Here is a 19187-nt window from a genome sequence, read left to right on the forward strand (position 1 = left end):
TAAAGAAAAATTCCTAACATCTGTCTGAATATTCGTACATGCCGAGATGACGTTGTTCTAAAAAATTGACGAGATTTCTTCTTTGTGAGCCTACATACTTAGGAGCTTGCTTATACATATATCTCACAGACGTATTCGGGGAACCTAATGCGTAAATAGATGTCAGCACTGTGCAACCCCCCCCCCCCCCCCCATAACACTATAAAAGTTCAAGAAAGTTCAAGGCAGCAACTTACGAAGCGCGCTGCCAAGATGTGCTTTCTTAGATGATGAAAAATTTCCGCACGATAGGAACAGAGAACAGTGACGAGAAGGATTTACACTATTCACGCGAAGAATAAGGAAAACGCGCGTAGCGACAGCGCTTGTAAAGTTTACACACATATTTTTATTACGTCAAAACAGTCGTAGTTACGTCGATTTTTTTCTTCTACATTTGCACTTATTCGTTCTCGCTTGCTTCCGTCTGTGTTCCCGTGAATCGTATCGCGAGCGCAGCGGTAACAGGGTCGTCAATTGCTTCCCCGCGCGAAGTGTACAAACCATGTCTGACTGATCGCAGGCGCGCTTGCTGTAGCTTAAAGGAGGCATAACATCCCTTACTTGTTAGCGCCTGGGTCTGAAAAGAATCCTTAGAGCCCTGCGGCAGTGAGGCTCGAAGGACTCAAGGATTCGAAGTTGTCACCGTATACGTACGTGCCTCTTGGCGTTCCCGGTAAGCTAAGCGGCCCGTTCCGCCATTTCTTTATTCTCACTAGCTCTGTCTTTTTATTCTTTTGTTCTCATTAGCACTGTCCAAACCTGTACAAAAGTCGAAGACACCGAGCCGCTGTCAAGGTCGTCTGTTTTACTCGCGGCTCAGAACTCCATTGTTCTGGCGGCCCGTCTCCCCACTCTTCGTATTTGCCTGGAAGCGAAAGTTTCGGTATATATGCAAAAGACGGCCAGAAAACGACAGCAAAAAGACCGCCAGAGGCAGGCAGAACACGACAATAAGCTGACCGGTTTATCTTCGCGCACATGCGACTCGGGGTTTCCCTGTAAGCGCTAAAACCTTTCTCCTTTTTCTTCCTTTTCACACACGTTTTAGGTGCTGTTCAATTCCGCCGAAAATATATCGTGTAGCTAGGCACGTTCATGATCGCATGCATACGTGAGATTCCGGAACCACGGTGTTAAAACCATTGAGAGATGATACTATATTGTGCTACCTATCGTGGGATTGTGCTACCTATCAAGGGATCCTTTAGGTATGTAAGACCCTCTTGGCTGGGATTCTCCGCTATAAGGTAGCCTCGTCCGCCTACAGGATTATCTGAGTTATCTCGGTTGCTCGGTTGCATAGTCACAAGTTCGAATCTTCGTATGACAAAAGTTTTGTTTTTAATTCTGAGGATGGTAAGCCTGAATTTCACCTCCTCCAGTGCACTACATCTCCAGGCTTGTAGTGGCGCCTGACACCGGCATAAGCCGAGAGCCAGTGGGGCTATACCAATCTAGGTGCAACCAAATTGGGAAGATCCAGTAAGCTTCAAGAAAAGACGCTCCCTCACCAGAACAGGAACGGGTCTCCCTGGTGCAGTATTCGGCCACTCCCTACCAAATGACTCACTCAATTACTCAATGGCCCTCAGTCCCCAGCAACTGCGGATCACCTGACCAAGGCGGTGGTCAGACCTGTAACGCAGCAGAGGGTGCTAAGAATCTCTGGGTCCGGACAGGCCGCCAATGGAAATGGACCTTTGCAACGTTTAACACCTGAACCCCCTTGAGTGAGGCTAGCTTAGCAGGAGGACTCTTTGGGGAACTATCAGACATTTGGGATATCATCGGCCTTAGTGAGATTAGAAGTAGTGAGGCTTATACTTTGCTGAATAACAGACATGTCCTCTGCTACAGAGGTATCCTAGATAAGAAGCAATATGGGGTAGGGTTCCTAATCCATAAGGACATAGCGGGCCACATTGACGAATTCTACAGCATTAATGAGAGGGTAGCTGTAGGGGTAATCAAACTTAATAAGAGGTATAGATTAAAGGTAGTACAAACCTACGCTCCAACATCCAGTCACGATGATGAGGAAGTAGATCAGTTTTATGAAGATGTTGAATTAGCGATGAGAAAAGTGCAAGCTCAGTATAGTGTAGTAATGGGCGACTTCAATGCAAAAGTGAGGAAAAAAGCAGGCTGGTCAACAAGCAATTGGCAACTACGGCGTCGATTCTAGGAACGCTAGAGGAGAGATGCTGGTAGAATTCACACAAAGGAATAAGCTGCGAATAATGAACACATTTTTCGGGAAGCGTAGCAACAGAAAGTGGACCTGGAAAAGCCCTAATGGTGAAACAGGAAATGAAATTGACTTCATACTTTCTGCTGATCCCAACATAGTGCAGGATGTAGAAGTGATAGGTAGGGTAAAGTGCAGTGATCATAGGCTAGTGAGGGATAGGATTCCCCCCAATTTAAAGAGAGAAAGAGCAAACTTGGTCAAGAAGAAACAGGTCAACCTAGATGCAGTAAGGGTAAAAGTTGACAGACTCAGGCTGGTACTTGCAAACAAATAAGCAGCCTTAGAACAGAGAGATGGTGATGACATAGAGCTAATGAATGAAACCGTAATTAGGCTGGCTTCAGAAGCAGCAACTGAAGTGGGAGGCAAGGCACCAAGACAACCAGTAGGCAAGCTCTCGCAAGTAACGAATGACCTAATAAAGAAACGAAAAAGAATGAAAGTGTCTAGCTCAAGGGATAAGATAGAATTCGCAGAACTGTCAAAACTGATCAACAAGGCGAAAATAGGTGATATTCGAAACTATAACGTTGCGAAAGACTGAAGAATCCGTAAGAAATGGACGCAGCCTGAAATCAGTGAGAAAAGAACTTGGCATTGGAGAAACTAAGATGTATACACTGAAAGATGAACAGGGTAATATCATCAGCAATCTTGAAGATATAGTAAACGAAGCGGAAGAATTCTATACTGACCTCTACAATACCGAGACGAGTAAGGCTACCTACATTCGAAGCAGTAATGAACAGGTTGCAGGGACTCCTTCTATAACTAGCGATCAGGTTAGAAGGGCCTTGCAAGACATGAAGCGGAGATAAGTGGCAGGAGAAGATGCAAAAAGAGTCGATGTAATAAAAGATGGAGAAGACATAATGTTTGGAAAACTGGCGGCTTTTTATACGACTGCAAAGGTCCCATAAAGCTGCAAGAATGCAAACATACTAATTCACAAAAATAGAGACATTAAAGAATTGAAAAATTATAGGCCCATTAGTTTACTCCCAGTATTATGTAAAATGCTTACCAAAATAATCTCTAATAGAATAAGGGCAACACTGGACTTTAGTAACCCAAGGGAACAAACTGGCTTCAGGAAGGGATGCTCTACAATAGATCACATCCATGTCATGAAACAGGTAATCGAGAAATTCGCAGATTACAATTAGCCCCTCTATATGGCTTCCATAGATTACGGAAAGGAATTTGATTCAGTAGAGATACCAGCTGTCATAGAGGCATTGCGTAATCAAGGAGTACATGCCGCTTACGTAAATATCTTGAAAATCATCTACAGAGATTCCACAGCTACCATAATTCTCCCCAAGAAAAGTAGGAAAGTATCTATAAAGAAAGGGGTCAGACAAGGGTATACAATATCTGCAATGCTATTCACTGCGTACTTGGAAGCAGCATTTAAGCTGTTAAACTGGGAAGGCTTAGAAGTAAGGATCAATGGCGAATATATCAGCAACCTTCAGTTTGCAGATGACAATGTCCTGTTCAGCAACACTGGAGACGAGTTACAACAAATGATTGAGGACCTTAACAAAGAGAGTGTAACGGGGGGGGGGGGAGAGGTTGAAGATTATTATGCCGAAGACAAAGATAATTATGAATAACCGGGCAAAGGAACAAGCGTTCAGGTTTGCAAGTCAGCTTCTAGATTCTGTGAAGGAGTACGCTTAACTACGTCAATTACTCACAGGGAACCCCGATAATGAGAATACCCTGATCATGAGAAGGACGTAGGCCATGAAATAACCTTCCAGTGGCTTCCAAGTCACTGCGGGATTATCGGCAATGAACTCGTGGATCAAGCTGCCCGCTCAGCCCATACTGAGGAGCACCACGTCCCAATTTCTCTTTCTAGAACTAACGCAGCACGGAAGCTCCGCCTACTTGCTCGGCAGTGCACCGCGTCGAAATGGAATGAGCCACACTTAAGGAAATACGCGACTCTACTCGCTTGATCCCACATTAAGTCTTCGAGCGCCATCACAGCTTCGCCGTAGAGACGCCACGCTTTTATATCGACTTTGGTTGGGCGTTGCCTTTACCAAAGCCTATGCGTTCCGCATAGGGATGACCGACACCGGAACATGTGACCACTGCGGCCACGAAGAATCAATTGACCATATTTTGTGCGCCTGCCCGCAGTACAGTACACAGAGGGAATACCTTCACCACGAACTTGACCAGCTGGACGACCAACCGCTATCAGAAAAAAAGAATTTTGCACCATGTCGCTGAAAGGCTTGGCCTGACAGTGCCACCGTGGGAGCGGCCCACCTTGACTTAAGAAGTCGAGCCTCCGGACCTCATTCCAATAAATGTTTGCACACACACACCATCGAAAGGAGCTACCGTCATAGAAGAAGGCCGTGCAAGCACTATTGCGCTTTCTGCGATCTACCGGCCTGTGTGAACGACTTTAGCTGGAACGCCTCTAGTGTGTGTGTGCCTCCGTGTGTGCGGTGTTTGTTTAACGTTTTCCTCTCTGTCCTCTATATAACCCCTATCTCCCAACCCCAGAGTAGGGTAGCAAACCGGAGACTGATATCTGGTTGACCTCCCTTTCTTTCCTCTTTATCTCTCACTGATCATGAGAAGGAAACTTACAGAAGAATATAAATGAGTTGGAGCGCATACAGTAGACATTGCCAGCTTCTGACTGGAAGCTTACCATTATCGTTGAAGAGAAAGGTGTATACAATCAGTGCATTTTACCGGTGCAGACATATGGGTCAGAAACCTGGAGACGGACAAAGAAGCTTGAGAACAACTTAAGGACTGCGCCATGAGCGATGGAACGAAGAATGCTTGGCATTACGTTAGGAGGCAGCAAGAGAGAGGTTTGGATAAGAGAGAAGGCTTGTATAGCCGATATTCTAATTGATCTTAGGAGAAAAGAAATGGAGCTGAGTAGGTCATGTGATGCTTAAGTTAGGTAACCGTTGGACCATTAGGGTTACAGAATAGGTGCGAAGAGAACGGAAGCGCATTAGAGGATGGCAGAAGACTAGGTAGGGCGATGAAATGAGAAAATTTGCGGGCGCTAGTTGGAATCGGTTGGCGTAGGACAGGGGTAATTGGAGATCGCAGGGAGAGGCCTTCATCCAGCAGTCGAGATGATGATGATCATGATGATCTATTAAATTCACTTCTTCGTGTTGTTAGCAGATCTTTTCCAAACCTTACCTGCAATTAGTTGTCGCTGTAGTAAACAAAATATTTCGTGTTCGTCCTTCTCGTGCCCAGCGTCTGTGGATTGATATTATGTGGTAGTTTCTCGACCAAATATCGAGCCACTCAGTTTCTCTAGTTCTCTGTGAACTATACTGCAATAATGCTCTGAGAGACACTGCATGCTTCCTACGTGACGGAAATATATCTCATTTCATTGCGATGGCAATTATCTCGACACTCCAGGCATCTACATTTCGTATGCTGTGATTGCAAGAGGAAGCGTGCGAGGGTGTGTGAGCCGAGAAGCATGGTGGCTTGATACGTGCTCGCTGCTGAAGGTCACTTGACAAAGCGCGTGCAAGGCGGTGAGGCGGGGGGGGGGGGGGGGGATTGAGTGCGCGGTACCGTGATCAGCTGAGGGCGCATCACCTCATCTAGCCGGACCATGCGCAGACCGCACCTTGCGTTAGAAGTAATCTCCTGTGGGGGCAAACATTTAGCTAGCTGAGATGGCTGGTAGGTTCATGTACACTGAATTCGCACGCGATTAGTACATGGAGGTCACGTAATCTCAAGTTTAAGAGACGCGTAGAACGGAGAGGCACTATTAATATTTCGCTTTTCAGGAGAAACTGCGACTTTTTGTGTAAACGTGCAAGAACGAAAGTCTGCCTACTGAGTCTGTCTCCTTTACCCTTTGGCCGACTGCGAGTGGCGAGTGGTACAGTGGCTCACTATGCATGTAGATTTATCCTCAAAAGCTGGCCTATGCAACGGTTGGAGCTAAAAATATAAAATAATGGGTTCCTGATTGTATACCAGTATACACGCACGACGCTTAATCATTACTGAATTACTTTGAAAACGAAATGAGAACTTTGGCTGAGCGTCAGCTGAAAGAACAAGTGTTGTGATTCCGCATGCATGTCCTTTTCTGTTTTTGATCGCTCGAGGCGGAGTTGATCTCAACAACTCACATTTTAATAGTAGAACATAATGCACATTTGCACGTTGCAGATTTGCACATGGCCACATTTCATTAACGTGACATAACGATACTGGCAGCGAAAACCTCACCATAGCGTGATAGCCCACAAAGCGTGTACGCATACGTATTTCAACTTGAACATAGCACAACGTCAGAAAAAAGGTTAACAGAGTGTTCAAACTAAGTCCACCCTAGCCAAATGACACATGCACGTAAGTAAATTATGTCTCGTGGTAAGAAGGAAATGGTGTGGAAAGGCGAGCTTGGAAACACGTACGGACACAAGTAGAATGTGAAGGACAATATAAAACCCTTCCTTACCATGAATCCTCGTCAACTTTCTCGACTTTAGTCGTTGTGAACTGCGGTATGTAGATCATGTAACTACCAGGTTCGCTAGCATATTGGGTATAATACATTGGGTGGCAAATAATGTCTGAGAACTAGAAGCATGCAAAAATACTCGAGAAGGCATTGAAAACGTATCTCTGTGGTGACTCGTGTGCTTTTTCCTCAGACTTCCGAGTTCCCACTGACGTTGCCGGAGCAACCTTCATGGCCATGGGCACATCGGCACCGGAATTGTTTTCTTCTGTCTTCGGTAAGTCCTACTATACACGTACTACAATGATCTGCGATTGAAACGCGATATGCGAGCGCATTGCTACCGGCACTGTTTTTGCGCTATACTCTGGTGGGTGCTGGGGACACCGAGCTCATGCATTTTTTTAATCGCATGAAAGCGAGCATGAAAGTGATGCATTTGACCTCTTCAGTGACCCACCATTGCTCAGCGGGGGCGCAAAAAGAAAGAAAAAGCTGGCCGCCATGCGGTCTGAGTATCACGCATCAGTCGCTAACTACTCTGAGCACCTTACAATACCCCATTCTTGTAAGGCGTTCAGGGTTAGATATTTGCGGGTAATGCCTTCCCTGCGCTTGCGTTTGATTTCTTGCTCACTCCCGTCTGCCTGTCTCTGCGCATTGCGTCTCCGCTATCAGCATAGAGTTTACATTTTGAAAGACCTTCTTTCGTATGTATACATTATAGAGAAGCACGTCGTACTGAAAAGCGCACATGAACATTTTCCTTCTCTGGTACAACGACGGCGTAAATGCGGGGAGAGATACGAAGCTGAGGACTGGCCTACAAACATTGCGTATGCGCAGGTGTGGACCTGCAGTAAAGCAAACGTATTCACGGTCAGTTGAGTGTTTATCAGTAGTTGAGCATTAATAAATGAAGCAAAATAGTTCAAAGTCTTCGCTGGTACTCTCGTTATGCTTGCTTTCGATACTTGTCGAAACACTGGAACAAGCTAAAAAAAGATGGTCTCCAATCCAGGCTGTGAAAGTGGTTGAACAGCGAAGCAGTAAACGACAACTAGAACGACTACCCAGTGCGACGTAGGTTGAAATTATTCACGTGGCGACATTCACATGTACTTTACATAAATATTAGCCTAAGACGTTTCGACGGCCTACGACTAGGCTTGCGCCGCTACTTTGTGCACCTACAAAGAATGGACCAGAGAGAACAGAAATTTCACCGTGCCTTGTATGCATGCTGCTGTTCAGGCGTCCTCACTATATTTGGCCTTCCCATAGCACTGTCAAAAGACAAATAATTTGCTAGGTGGGCTCTTCTTTTATGTGAGAAAATGTGGTTGTGCCACTCCCTACTTCGTGTGCTACATTCGAGCTGCCGTCGCAGCGACAGCATGCGCAACAGTAATCTTTACCAGGAACTGTATGTGGGGAGCGCTACGTGCTTCGCATTGAATGTAGGTGCGGGAGCACCTTATCATCAACTATGTGGTTCGGATGCTTGTTTCGAGCTTGTTCTCTATTGAAGCGTATGCTGTTCTGTATGTTGTATGCATGATTCCAAAGAGTGTATGCACTGTTCGCTTCACTTTGCTGAGTACTTGTAGCCTCTGTCTTATGGGGGTATGAACCATATCATTTGGGGGTGTGAGCCATAGATGATAGTTTTCTGTCGACGTTACGCCACGAAGAAATCCCTGGATCTTAGCCATAGACAGTTTCGCTGTAATATTGATAATAACTGTAATTACCTCTTTGTTTAACTTTTTCAGCCTCCTCCTTGTCCCGATGATTATATGCCAACTGACAGCTTGTTTTTTTTCTCTCCCTAAACAAGGTCTATTTGTGAGTGAAGGCGACATCGGAGTGAGCACAGTACTGGGTTCAGCAGTCTTCAACATCGTTGGAGTCACCGGTGTTATCGGACTCATCATTTGGAAAAAGGTACACCAGTAAACAATCTTCAACACTTCCACCCCTCCTTACCCACAGAGAACGCGCCACCAATTTGATCCTCTTATTAAACTGTATTTGCCACAATAACACTGGCGTGCCGTTGTTGTGTGGGCGGTTACTTCAATTTGCTCACTCCACAGTAGACGATACCCTGTAACGCGAACAGTTCTTGTCTGGCTCAAAAAGAAAATAAGTTCGCGCCCGTAAGGACGACGCAAAAACAAGTTACACGGCAGGCGTCGTTTGGCTCTGCAACGAATTTGCAGTGCTAAGAGCGTTTGCACACTGCCGGGTGCAGAAGGCCGATAAGTGCCCCAGCGCAGACTATTGCCCAACGTAACTGAGACAATGCATCGGCTGCTCCACAGGACTGTTGAACCAAGCATCCCTGCGATATGACACATTCAGGCCAGCACACAAATCTATCTTTAGGCGATAACGTGAGAAAGCTAGAGGGACGCCCATGGCGTGACGAGATTAATGAAGAGAGCTATCTTTCTGTACCGCAAAAAAGCAAGAAAAAAGCCATACATGTTAACCAAGACATAGATGGCATGTTGTAAAACATTTTTTTTTTTGGCGGAAGGGGTGGTCTAGTATATGGGGGGCGATTCCCCAGTACGTTGTCTCCGTCATTGCAAATTATTTACAAATATACAGTGAATGAAAGCGTGGAAACACAGGCGTTCGACAACACCGCTCGTCCCTGCACGCGAGCACCAGTGTACAGGGCGATAAAAATTATGCTTTATATGCATATTTTCTAATTAAAGTAAAATTAAAACATACGTTACGCGGCTTGGGAATAAGTCATGCGGTCAGTATGTGACGCCACAGCCACGCCACGCCCGGAAAGAGCTTTGCGCCAATATTCACAGTTTTGCATGCGTAATAAATACGAACTGAGGCGAAAACTTTCAGGCGGATATCTCGGTGCACGAGCGTGCTAGAAGAATTCTACCAAATAAAATAGTGTGTACGAAGATGACTGCCTGTAAGTTTCTAGTGCAAACATGCCCACTTACTGCAGTCATTAAAAAAGTTGATTAGTCGGTTTTAGTTAATTATGTGGGTGACAGTGACAATTATCGTCTCACTTTGTGTCCCCTTGGCCCGTAACTTATGTGCGTAGGGGGATACCACGCACCTCTCAGTGCCTAAATTACTGGTAACTGCAAGAATAACTGCAACAATCCGCAATAACTCCAAATCTGATATGACGTGTACGATCCGATTATGCATGATTGAACCAAACAAAAGAAGAAAACATTTCTTTCCGATTCTACGCCTTTCTCACCAGTACCCTTCCGCAATTGGATAAAATGTTTTCTGGCTGCGGCCCCCATCCCCAGTCTCTCACGGGACGTCATAAAACCCCAATACCTTCCCCACGTCAAAGTGACTTGTACACATTAAAAATGCATAAACATGCCGAACACAACTGTTTGTTTTTGAGGCGCAAGCCTTAGACGGTTCATGGGACGAAATATCCGATGTCCGGCGTTACGTCGTCCGGCGCTATAACACCAAAATTCATGGCAACTAAATGCGTACGGAGTCGAACACTCGACCTTTAATGGGAGTTGAACCCACAACCTGACGTGTTAATTAAGGCGAATTTAATTAAAGGGGCTCTGAACCACTTTTTGTCGAAGTGGAGAAAGGCATTTGAAAGGAAAATAGGCTATTTCAGAAATATATTGGCCGCAAAAAGCTCTTGAATGCGTTCAGCAGAAGCGGCGTTATTGGCAATCAAACTCGGCCACCGTTGCACTCCAGTTCCTTCTTCAAAGTTTTGCATTGCGAAGGTTACGGCGCAGTGGGGCGTGCCCACAACGCTCCGCCTTCTAAATGTCACCATGGCGCGCAGTTCAAATTTCATTTTGGATGTTAACGTAGACGCCACGACTTCCGCCTTTGGTGCCTACGACGAGCTAAACACACGCCAAACGCGGTTGCCCTCAGCGAGCCGCAGTGAGATTAGCCAGTGGACTCGTGGCGGCACCCCGCGGCGGCCGCAATACCTACGCCATGTAGCCGACCGCTTCTTAGGTCTGCTATCGGTCAATAGCAAGCGTCTAAGGAATGATGAAATAGTGCGTCCAATGACGACATAAAACGTGAAGAAGAGAGTGAGGACAGGGCCTTCTGTTGAAAAGAGATCGCTTGAGAGAAAGGCGACTTTGCGACCTGCTTGCGAGCTCCACGCACCACGTACGGCAGCAAGACTTGGTTGAGGTGCTAACAGCGTATGCTACTTGCAAACTATGTATTTCACTTGGCCGGAGGGGTGGTTTAAGGCCCACTACCTTTGGTGTTAATTAGAGCGAATTAGTCCATCATTTCCTTTATAAGAAAGCATGACGCCAAGGTGAAGAAGAAAAAAGCAGGCCCGTACCTAAAGGGGGGGGGGGGGGGGAAAGGGCAGGCCATCTCTCCGCCCACGCCACCAGTCCTCACACACATTACTAAAGCGCAGCCAAATCAATGATGAAGCTTGACAGCAATTCGATGGTCAACATTTTGCTGCCTTTTTCACTCCTTTTGGAGGACGGTATATATCGGCAACTCCTGGGGTGCGAAGGCCAGTTTTCTTATCGAATCGGTGCCCGCGCTATTAACTCTAGGTGCGTTCAATTGTCATCATTTATTCAACGGTCACGCGCATGGCTGTTGCTTCGTTAGTTCAACCTTCTTTATTTAGGCTGACCCAAGGACCGTGAAAGGGATTCGGTTCGTAGTCAGCTGGTCTGTATGCTTGAGGAACAAGTTGCAGCCGGTGAAAACGCTAGTTGAAGTTTTTTTCCTTTTGCTTCATTATTTCCTCGAGTAGCGGCTCGCTGCGACGCTGGCAGATCGTCGGAACCATACCATATATAACCCATATACCCGCGTATGGGTTAAATGATGAGAGTTGTGCCTTCGTTCGAATCCCTAGTAGTGTCAGCCGAACTTGTGGCTGAGCGAAGCACCAAGGGGGAAGCAAAACTTTCGCTGCCGCTCTGTAATCTGATGGCAGGTGTACACGATAAGGCAGTATTGTGTGACAAAAAAGAGGCACATGGTCGGTCTTCTGGCAGTGAGGCGAGATAGTGAAGAGGGCCGCGAGCAAGGTGCCTGACGTGTGCTCTAAACACTTCCACAACAATGAGAATCTGGGCTGGGTAGTCATACGCAATTGCAATAGTTTCGGATGTTGACGTACATTGTGACAGCCCTAGGCAAACTCTAAGCGCCTGGTTCTGAGCACTGCCGTGTGTACGGATGTCAGTTCTACAGGTACTGGTCAGCACTGTTAAGCTATACCTCAGATACCCGAGAAACAGCGTCTGGTACAGTTCCATCATCACGAGCACAGAAGTATCCCAGGCTTTTCCTCCAAGAAACTTGAAAAGATGAGAGATAGCTGTTAGGCGCTTTTTTAGGTAGGCCACATGGGGACTCCAACAAAGGTGGCAATCGATGATTACTCCTACAAACCCGTGCGTCCTTACGTAAAAGATAATTTGTCCATCGATGAATATGGCATACGAAGTCATTGGCTTCCGACTAATTTCCACCAATGCACATTATTCTGGAGGAATTTTATGAACTTGTTCCCTAAGGTACGCCCATATCAATGTCGCAGATTTTTGTAGCCTTGCACGCACTTCAGGGCGCGTCACACCATATGCTCAGACGCAGATGTCATCGGCATAGATTGACAATTTCACCGTACTTGGTAGACATTCTATGCGACCAATGAGCACACGGTTAAAGAGTGTTGGGCTCAGCACACCACCCTGTCGCACTCCACGGTGTGTATAATGTTGAGAAATTGGGACGTCTTCGGTATTCACAAAGAGATATGTTAATAACTGCGTGTCCAACGATAGAGCCGACCGCCGAGGCCCACCATTTCCAGAGCCTCTAATATAGCCTCATGCAGAACGTTGTCATATGCTCCTTTGATGTCGAGGAACGTGGCAACAGATAATCGATTACGCGCATTTTGACGTTGAACATACGTAACCAAGTCGATGACGTTGTCAATGGAGCATGGTGACATTGAAAGCCAGCCATGGTGTCTGGTTAAACTTCACAGCGTTCGAGGTATTATTCATGCCTGGCGAGGATAACTTGTTCCATCACCTTTACAATGCAACTAGCCAGCGCGATTGGGCGGTATAAAGTAACCTCTAGAGGAGACTTGCCAGGTTTGAGGAGTGGTACCAGGCGACTGGTCTTCCATTCTTGAGGGACGTCTCCATCCTGCCAGGACTCATTGAAGATGTGCAGCAGTGCACTTCATGCCTATTCACCTAGTGGTGCAGTATACGGTAAGACATACCGTCTGAGAGTACAGGTAACTGGTACACCTGCGGAGCCATTATTTGGTCGCAGCCGGCATCTCTAGCATTCAAGGTGGCCACATACATAAGGAGGGATTGTGATTTGCGTCGCGCAAATTTAAGTGCAGGACGCCAAGAGATGTGATACTGCATGAGTGAGCCCAAATAACGGTGTTGTTGCACCCAGCTTATCGGCGTATCGTCAAGACACCATCGACTCATTGTTCGACGAGCGCGTTGTTTAGGATAATATACTATTGCAGCCGACTTAGCGGGTGACATCTGCAGGCTAACTTCCCCCAAGTACTCCGAAGTCGCGTTAAAAGCTCTTTGCAAGCTTGCAAGAAGCCACGGACCAAGGTGCGAAGAGCCGCTGATGCACACAGCAATATCATGTGCCTAGATAGATTTGCGCACCGGGAAGTCACTGTCCCCAGGCAAGCGACATTGAAGCGCTGGGGGCCTGGTGGTAAATAGAAGCGGCAATAAAATGCTGCCGTGTGGTACACTGCACTTCATATTGGAGGATTCACTCGTTATTCATGACATGCACATTCATTTGGCGCTCGAGTCGAAAATTGGGCACAAAGCGGAGCAGACGACTGGAAATTGACGCAGTTGCAAGCGTGAAAATATTCACCTTATGTGGAACTGAGTCGAAAGCTTGCTGTTTGCCAGGAAGCGAACGTAGATGGAGTTTACCAAATTCAAGCGCTGAGACAAGGTCTGAAATGCTGTTCAGAGCTCAGCGGTGGTGACGAAAACCATTCATCACACCAGAGAAAAAAATTAGTTTCTCTAGCCTGACATTTAGGTGAAACAGGACCATTCGCTCCATTAACTTGATGACATTTGATATCAGTGATATTGGCCGGTAGGACTTGAAGTGTCTTGCAGAGCGCCCGGGCTTTCAAGTCGATATTACCACGGACGGTTTCTATTCAGCAGGCCCTACACTGGTTCTGCATGCTTCATTATAGTCTTTCAATATGCGTTCCTGAAAACTCTTATGAATGTTCCACAATGCTTAGTACGTTATACCGTCGTCCCCTGGGGCAGTGCGGCGTTCGGAGAGGCTGAGCGCGTATCGTAGGTCCTCAAGACTAAAGTCTGCCTCATCTATCTCGCAGGCTGTACAATAGGAAGCAGTTATGGTACTCTGACTGATCGAAGAAGGAAGGCTGCCATTTGTGGTGTTACTAGACAAAGGAGCGACGAAAAGGTCTGCAAATGCCTCCACCAGATCTTTTGGTGGTTGGCCAGTCGCTATGCACAGTGTAGCCATATGATTCTTGAAGATTTTGAAAATGTGGAGAGCATTCAGTATGTGCCATACAGTCCTAAACCAATTCCAGTATGCAGCGAACTACATAAGGCTACCCACCTTTTGCGACGACGCTGTCTTGTATGCCGCCGTATTGCCGAATCAACGCGGCTGTACTGAGTCTAGTCGGTGCGTCGGTTAGCGGACTGTGCCCGCCTATAAGGAGTGGGGTCGACATGCAGCGCAAAAGCTTAAGGTCGGCGCTAGGTAGCCTATACTCCGTCGTCGTTGTACTGCAGCTTGCCGTAGACACTCATTGATCAGCTTGAGCTGACTGTCTTGAGATGGTGCTTCTAAAATAAGCTGAGGGAACTTGTGCCAGTTTGTCACTATAGACGGTAGTCTAGCGGCCTCCGTTTGTGTTGGTGTTAGCCAAATGAGTAGGTGATCTGAACCCCACGGGTCAGCTTCACAGGACCAGGCTAAGCACACATTTCTCGTTGATATCGCAACGTCGATAGTGGAATGCTCCCTTCCTCTGCCTATATTCCTCGGCCCGATTTTTATTAGTCACATCATAAGAAGCCAACAAACACTGATACCAAGGACAATATAGGGGAAATTGTGCTTAATAAATGAAATAAAGAAACGATAAAGGAATGAACTGAAAGTGGAGGAAAAAACTACTGCCGAAGGTGGGGAACGATCCCAGAACCTTCGCATTTCGCGTGCTATGCTCTACCAAGTGCATGCGATGCTCTACTAAAGAAAGTGAATGGGGAAACGGCGTCGCGGTAGCTGAATTGCGAAGGTTGTGGGATCTGAACCTGGCAACGTTTAACGCTTGAACGTTATCTAGCGAGGCGAGTCTAGAAGTGCTATTGGAGGAATTACCGGGCAGTAAATGGGATATAATAGGGCTGAGTGAGGTTAGGAGGACAAAAGAAGCATATACATTTCTAAAAAGCGGGCACGTCCTGTGCTACCGGGGCTTAGCGTAGAGACGAGAACTAGGAGTCGGATTCCTGATTAATTAGGATATAACTGGTAACATACAGGAATTCTATAGCATTAACGAGAAGGTGGCAGGTCTTGTTCTGAAACTTAATGAGAGGTACAAATTGAAGGTCGTACAGGCCTACACCCCTACATCCAGTCATGATGACCAAGAAGTCCAAAGTTTCTATGAAGACGCGGAATCAGCGATGGGTAAAGTGAAAACAAAATGCACTGTACTGATGGGTGACTTCAATGCCAGGGTAGGCAAGAAGCAGGCTGGAGACAAGTCAGTGGGGGAATATGGCATAGGTTCTAGGAATAGCAGGGGAGAGTTAGTAGCAGAGTTTGCAGAACAGGATAATATGCGGATAATGAATACTTTCTTCCGCAAGCGGGATACCCGAAAGTGGACGTGGAGGAGCCCAAATGGCGAGACTAGAAATGAAATAGACTTCATACTCTGCGCTAACCCTGGCATCATACAAGATGTGGACGTGCTCGGTAAGGCGCTCTGCAGTGATCATAGGATGGTAAGAACTTGAATTAGCCTAGACTTGAGGAGGCACTGGAAGAAACTGGTACATAAGAAGCTGATTAATGAGTTAGTGGTAAGAGGGAAGATAGAGGAACCGGATCAATCTACAGAACATATATTCGGCTTTAACTCAGGAAGAGGACCTTAGTGTTGAAGCAAGGAACGACAACCTTATGGGCATCATTAAAAAGTGTGCGATAGAAGTCGGGGGTAACTTCGTTAGACAGGATACCAGTAAGCTATCGCACGACACGAAATATCTTATTAAGAAACGCCAATGCATGAAAGCCTCTAACCCTACAGCTAGAATAGAAGTGGCAGAACTTTCCAAGTTAATCAACAAGCGTAGGGCAGCTGACATAAGGAAGTATAATATAAACAGGATTGAACACGCCCTCAGGAATGGAGGAAGCCTAAAAGCAGTGAAGAAGAAACTAGGAATAGGCAAGAATCAGATGTATGCGTTAAGAGACAAAGCCGGTAATATCATTACTAATATGGATGAGATAGTTCAAGTGGCTGAGGAGTTCTATAAAAGTTTACACAATACCAGTGGCACCCACGACGATAATGGAAGAGAGGAGAGTTTAGAAAAATTTGACATTCCACAAGTAACGCCGGAAGAAGTAAAGAAAGCCTTGGGAGCTATGCAAAATGGTAAGACAGCTGGGGAGGACCAGGTTCCTTGAAGGACGGTGGGCCGGTTGTTCTAGAAAAACTGGCCACCCTGTATACGCAATGCCTCATGACCTCGAGCGTACCGGAATCCTGGAAGAACGCCAACATAATCCTAATCCATAAGAAAGGGGATGCCAAAGACTTGAAAAATTATAGACCGGTCAGCTTACTGTCCGTTGCCTACAAAGTATTTACTAAGGTAATCGCAAATAGAATCAGCAATACCTTAGACTTCTGTGAACCAAAGGGCCAGGCAGGATTTCGTAAAGGCTACTCAACAATAGACCGTATTCACACTATCAATCAGGTGATAGAGAAATGTGCGGAATATAACCAACCCTTACATATAGCTTTCATTGATTACTAGAAAGCGTTTGATTCAGTCGGAACCTCAGCAGTCATGGAGGCATTACGGAATCGGGGTGTAGACGAGCCGTATGTAAACATACTGAAAGATATCAATAGCGGCTCCAGAGCCACCGTAGTACTCCATAAAGAAAGCAACAAAATCCCAATAAAAAAAGGCATCAGGCCGGGAGATACGATCTCTCCAATGCTATTCACAGCGTGTTTACAGGAGGTATTCAGAGACCTGGATTGGAAAGAATTGGGGATAGGAATTAATGGAGAATATCTTAGTAACTTGCGATTGGCTGATGATATTGCCTTGCTTAGTAACTCAGGGAACCAATTGCAACGCATGCTCATTGACCTGGAGAGGCAAAGCAGAAGGGTGGGTCTAAAAATTAATCTGCAGAAAACTAAAGTAGTGTTTGACAGACTCGGAAGAGAACAGGAGTTTACGATAGGTAGCGAGGCACTGGAAATGGTACGGGAATACATATACCTAGGGCAGGTAGTGACCGCGGGTCCGGATCATGAGACTGAAATAATCAGAAAAATTAGAATGGGCTGAGGAGCGTTTGGCAGGCATTCTGATATCACCAACAGCAAGTTTCCATTATCCCTCAAGAGAAAAGTGCATAACAGCTGCATCTTACCAGTACTCAAGTACGGGTCAGAAACCTGGAGGCTTACGAAAAGGGTTCTACTTAAATTGACGACGACGAAACGAGCTATGGAAAGAAGAATGGTGGATGTAACGTTAACGGATAAGAAGAGATCAGATTGGGTGAGGGAACAAACGCGAGGTAATGACATTTTAGTTGAAATCAAGAAAAAGAAATGGGCATGGGCAGGACTTGTAATGAGGAGGGAATATAACCGATGGTCATTAAGTGTTACGGACTGGATTCCAAGGGAAGAGAAGCATAGCAGGGGGTGGCAGAAAGTTAGGTGGACGGATGAAATTAAGATGTTTGCAGGGACGACATGGCCACAATCGGCACTGGACCGGGGTAGTTGGAAACGTATGGGAGAGGCCTTTGCACTGCAGTGGGTGTAACCAGGTGGATGATGATGATCATGATGAAAAGGTACATAAATGGAGAAAAACTTCAGCACCACCAGTAGAAGTTACCAACCGAACACGAAACTTCGTCATCGTCCTTGTGTACGTCATACAGACTTAATACAGTTGTATTTGTGCTATTTCACACCATGGTCATTTCATACCATCTTCACACCATGGTCGTCCCGTAGTCGTCGTCATCTCATTTTCCTCATGCCGTTGCCGTTAGACAATCGTCATTTCAGTATCGTTATTGCACCGCCGTTATACAGTCGTGATATATTCGTTGTCATACCGTCCTCACGATCCCGGCGTGGTCTTTTCGCCATCGTGAATTTGTCTTTGCCATCCTATCACCACCGTACTAATGTCGTCAGACAGTCGTCTTCAAGGCATGTCGGCATGCACTCGTCGTCATCCCTATGCCACCCTACTGTCGTCGTCCGGCTGTTGTTGTTATACTGCCGTCGTCAAACCAACGTCGGCTTCGGCACGGCATACTTTGAAAGGCGGCGAGCGCTCGAGCATCGAAAACTAGCGTAGTAGTTTGAACGAGAATGCTGTAAAACATCCATTGCAATGAGAGGTCATCCAGGGAGCTCCAGAACCCTAAGCAATGGAGATCGCCAAATGATTCGATGAGCTCGAGATATGGCGGGAAAACACCTCGTCATCACCACAGCTAACGTTTGAAATATTTTTCTGATAATAATCAAGTCGTCATTTCAGTTAATGGAATAATTAAAGTTTGTAATGCTCTCTTTACTGCTGTATTTAACAATAAATCAGGAAAGTATAAAAATGAAAAACAAAAAGAATGTTACCACAATCAAGGATCAAAAAGCTAACGGCATGATGGCATGTTCTGCTTAGACAGTGGACATCAGTTGGTACCCGGTGACCAGAGACTGCATCATGTTCGCCATCACTGTCCTGGCCCTGGTGGTTTTCGTCTGGGATAACAGCGTCGCTTGGTACGTAAGCGCGCAAACGCTTGGCTTGCGTCACGTCGTTATAATACTCAGCTAAAATGCGGAGTTACTCAATGATGCAACCTGATATTCTGAACTCTCAACTGCAATAGAAGATTGATGGCGCCAATGATGGGTTTTGGCATATACCGTCACTGAAAGCCTGCCTTCGAACGGAGGCATCAAACAATGTACGCAATTCAGGAGTTCTGCGACGCCAACCACATATCTGAGTACATTTATGTTTA

The 19187-nt window shown here is 46.1% G+C and overlaps 1 protein-coding gene across 1 annotated transcript in view; it reads left to right on the forward strand.

The window, feature by feature from the left end:
* Positions 1-19187, forward strand: part of LOC135902402 (sodium/potassium/calcium exchanger 5-like) — a 56127-nt gene that overhangs the window by 24338 nt on the left and 12602 nt on the right. The window contains exons 8-10 of the mRNA XM_065432410.1: positions 6985-7068; positions 8632-8738; positions 18842-18942. Coding sequence (XP_065288482.1) covers positions 6985-7068; positions 8632-8738; positions 18842-18942 — 292 coding nt within the window. The remainder of the gene's footprint in view (positions 1-6984; positions 7069-8631; positions 8739-18841; positions 18943-19187) is intronic.

The sequence above is a fragment of the Dermacentor albipictus genome, chromosome 1 (genome assembly GCF_038994185.2).
Source record: "Dermacentor albipictus isolate Rhodes 1998 colony chromosome 1, USDA_Dalb.pri_finalv2, whole genome shotgun sequence".
Taxonomy (NCBI): domain Eukaryota; kingdom Metazoa; phylum Arthropoda; class Arachnida; order Ixodida; family Ixodidae; genus Dermacentor; species Dermacentor albipictus.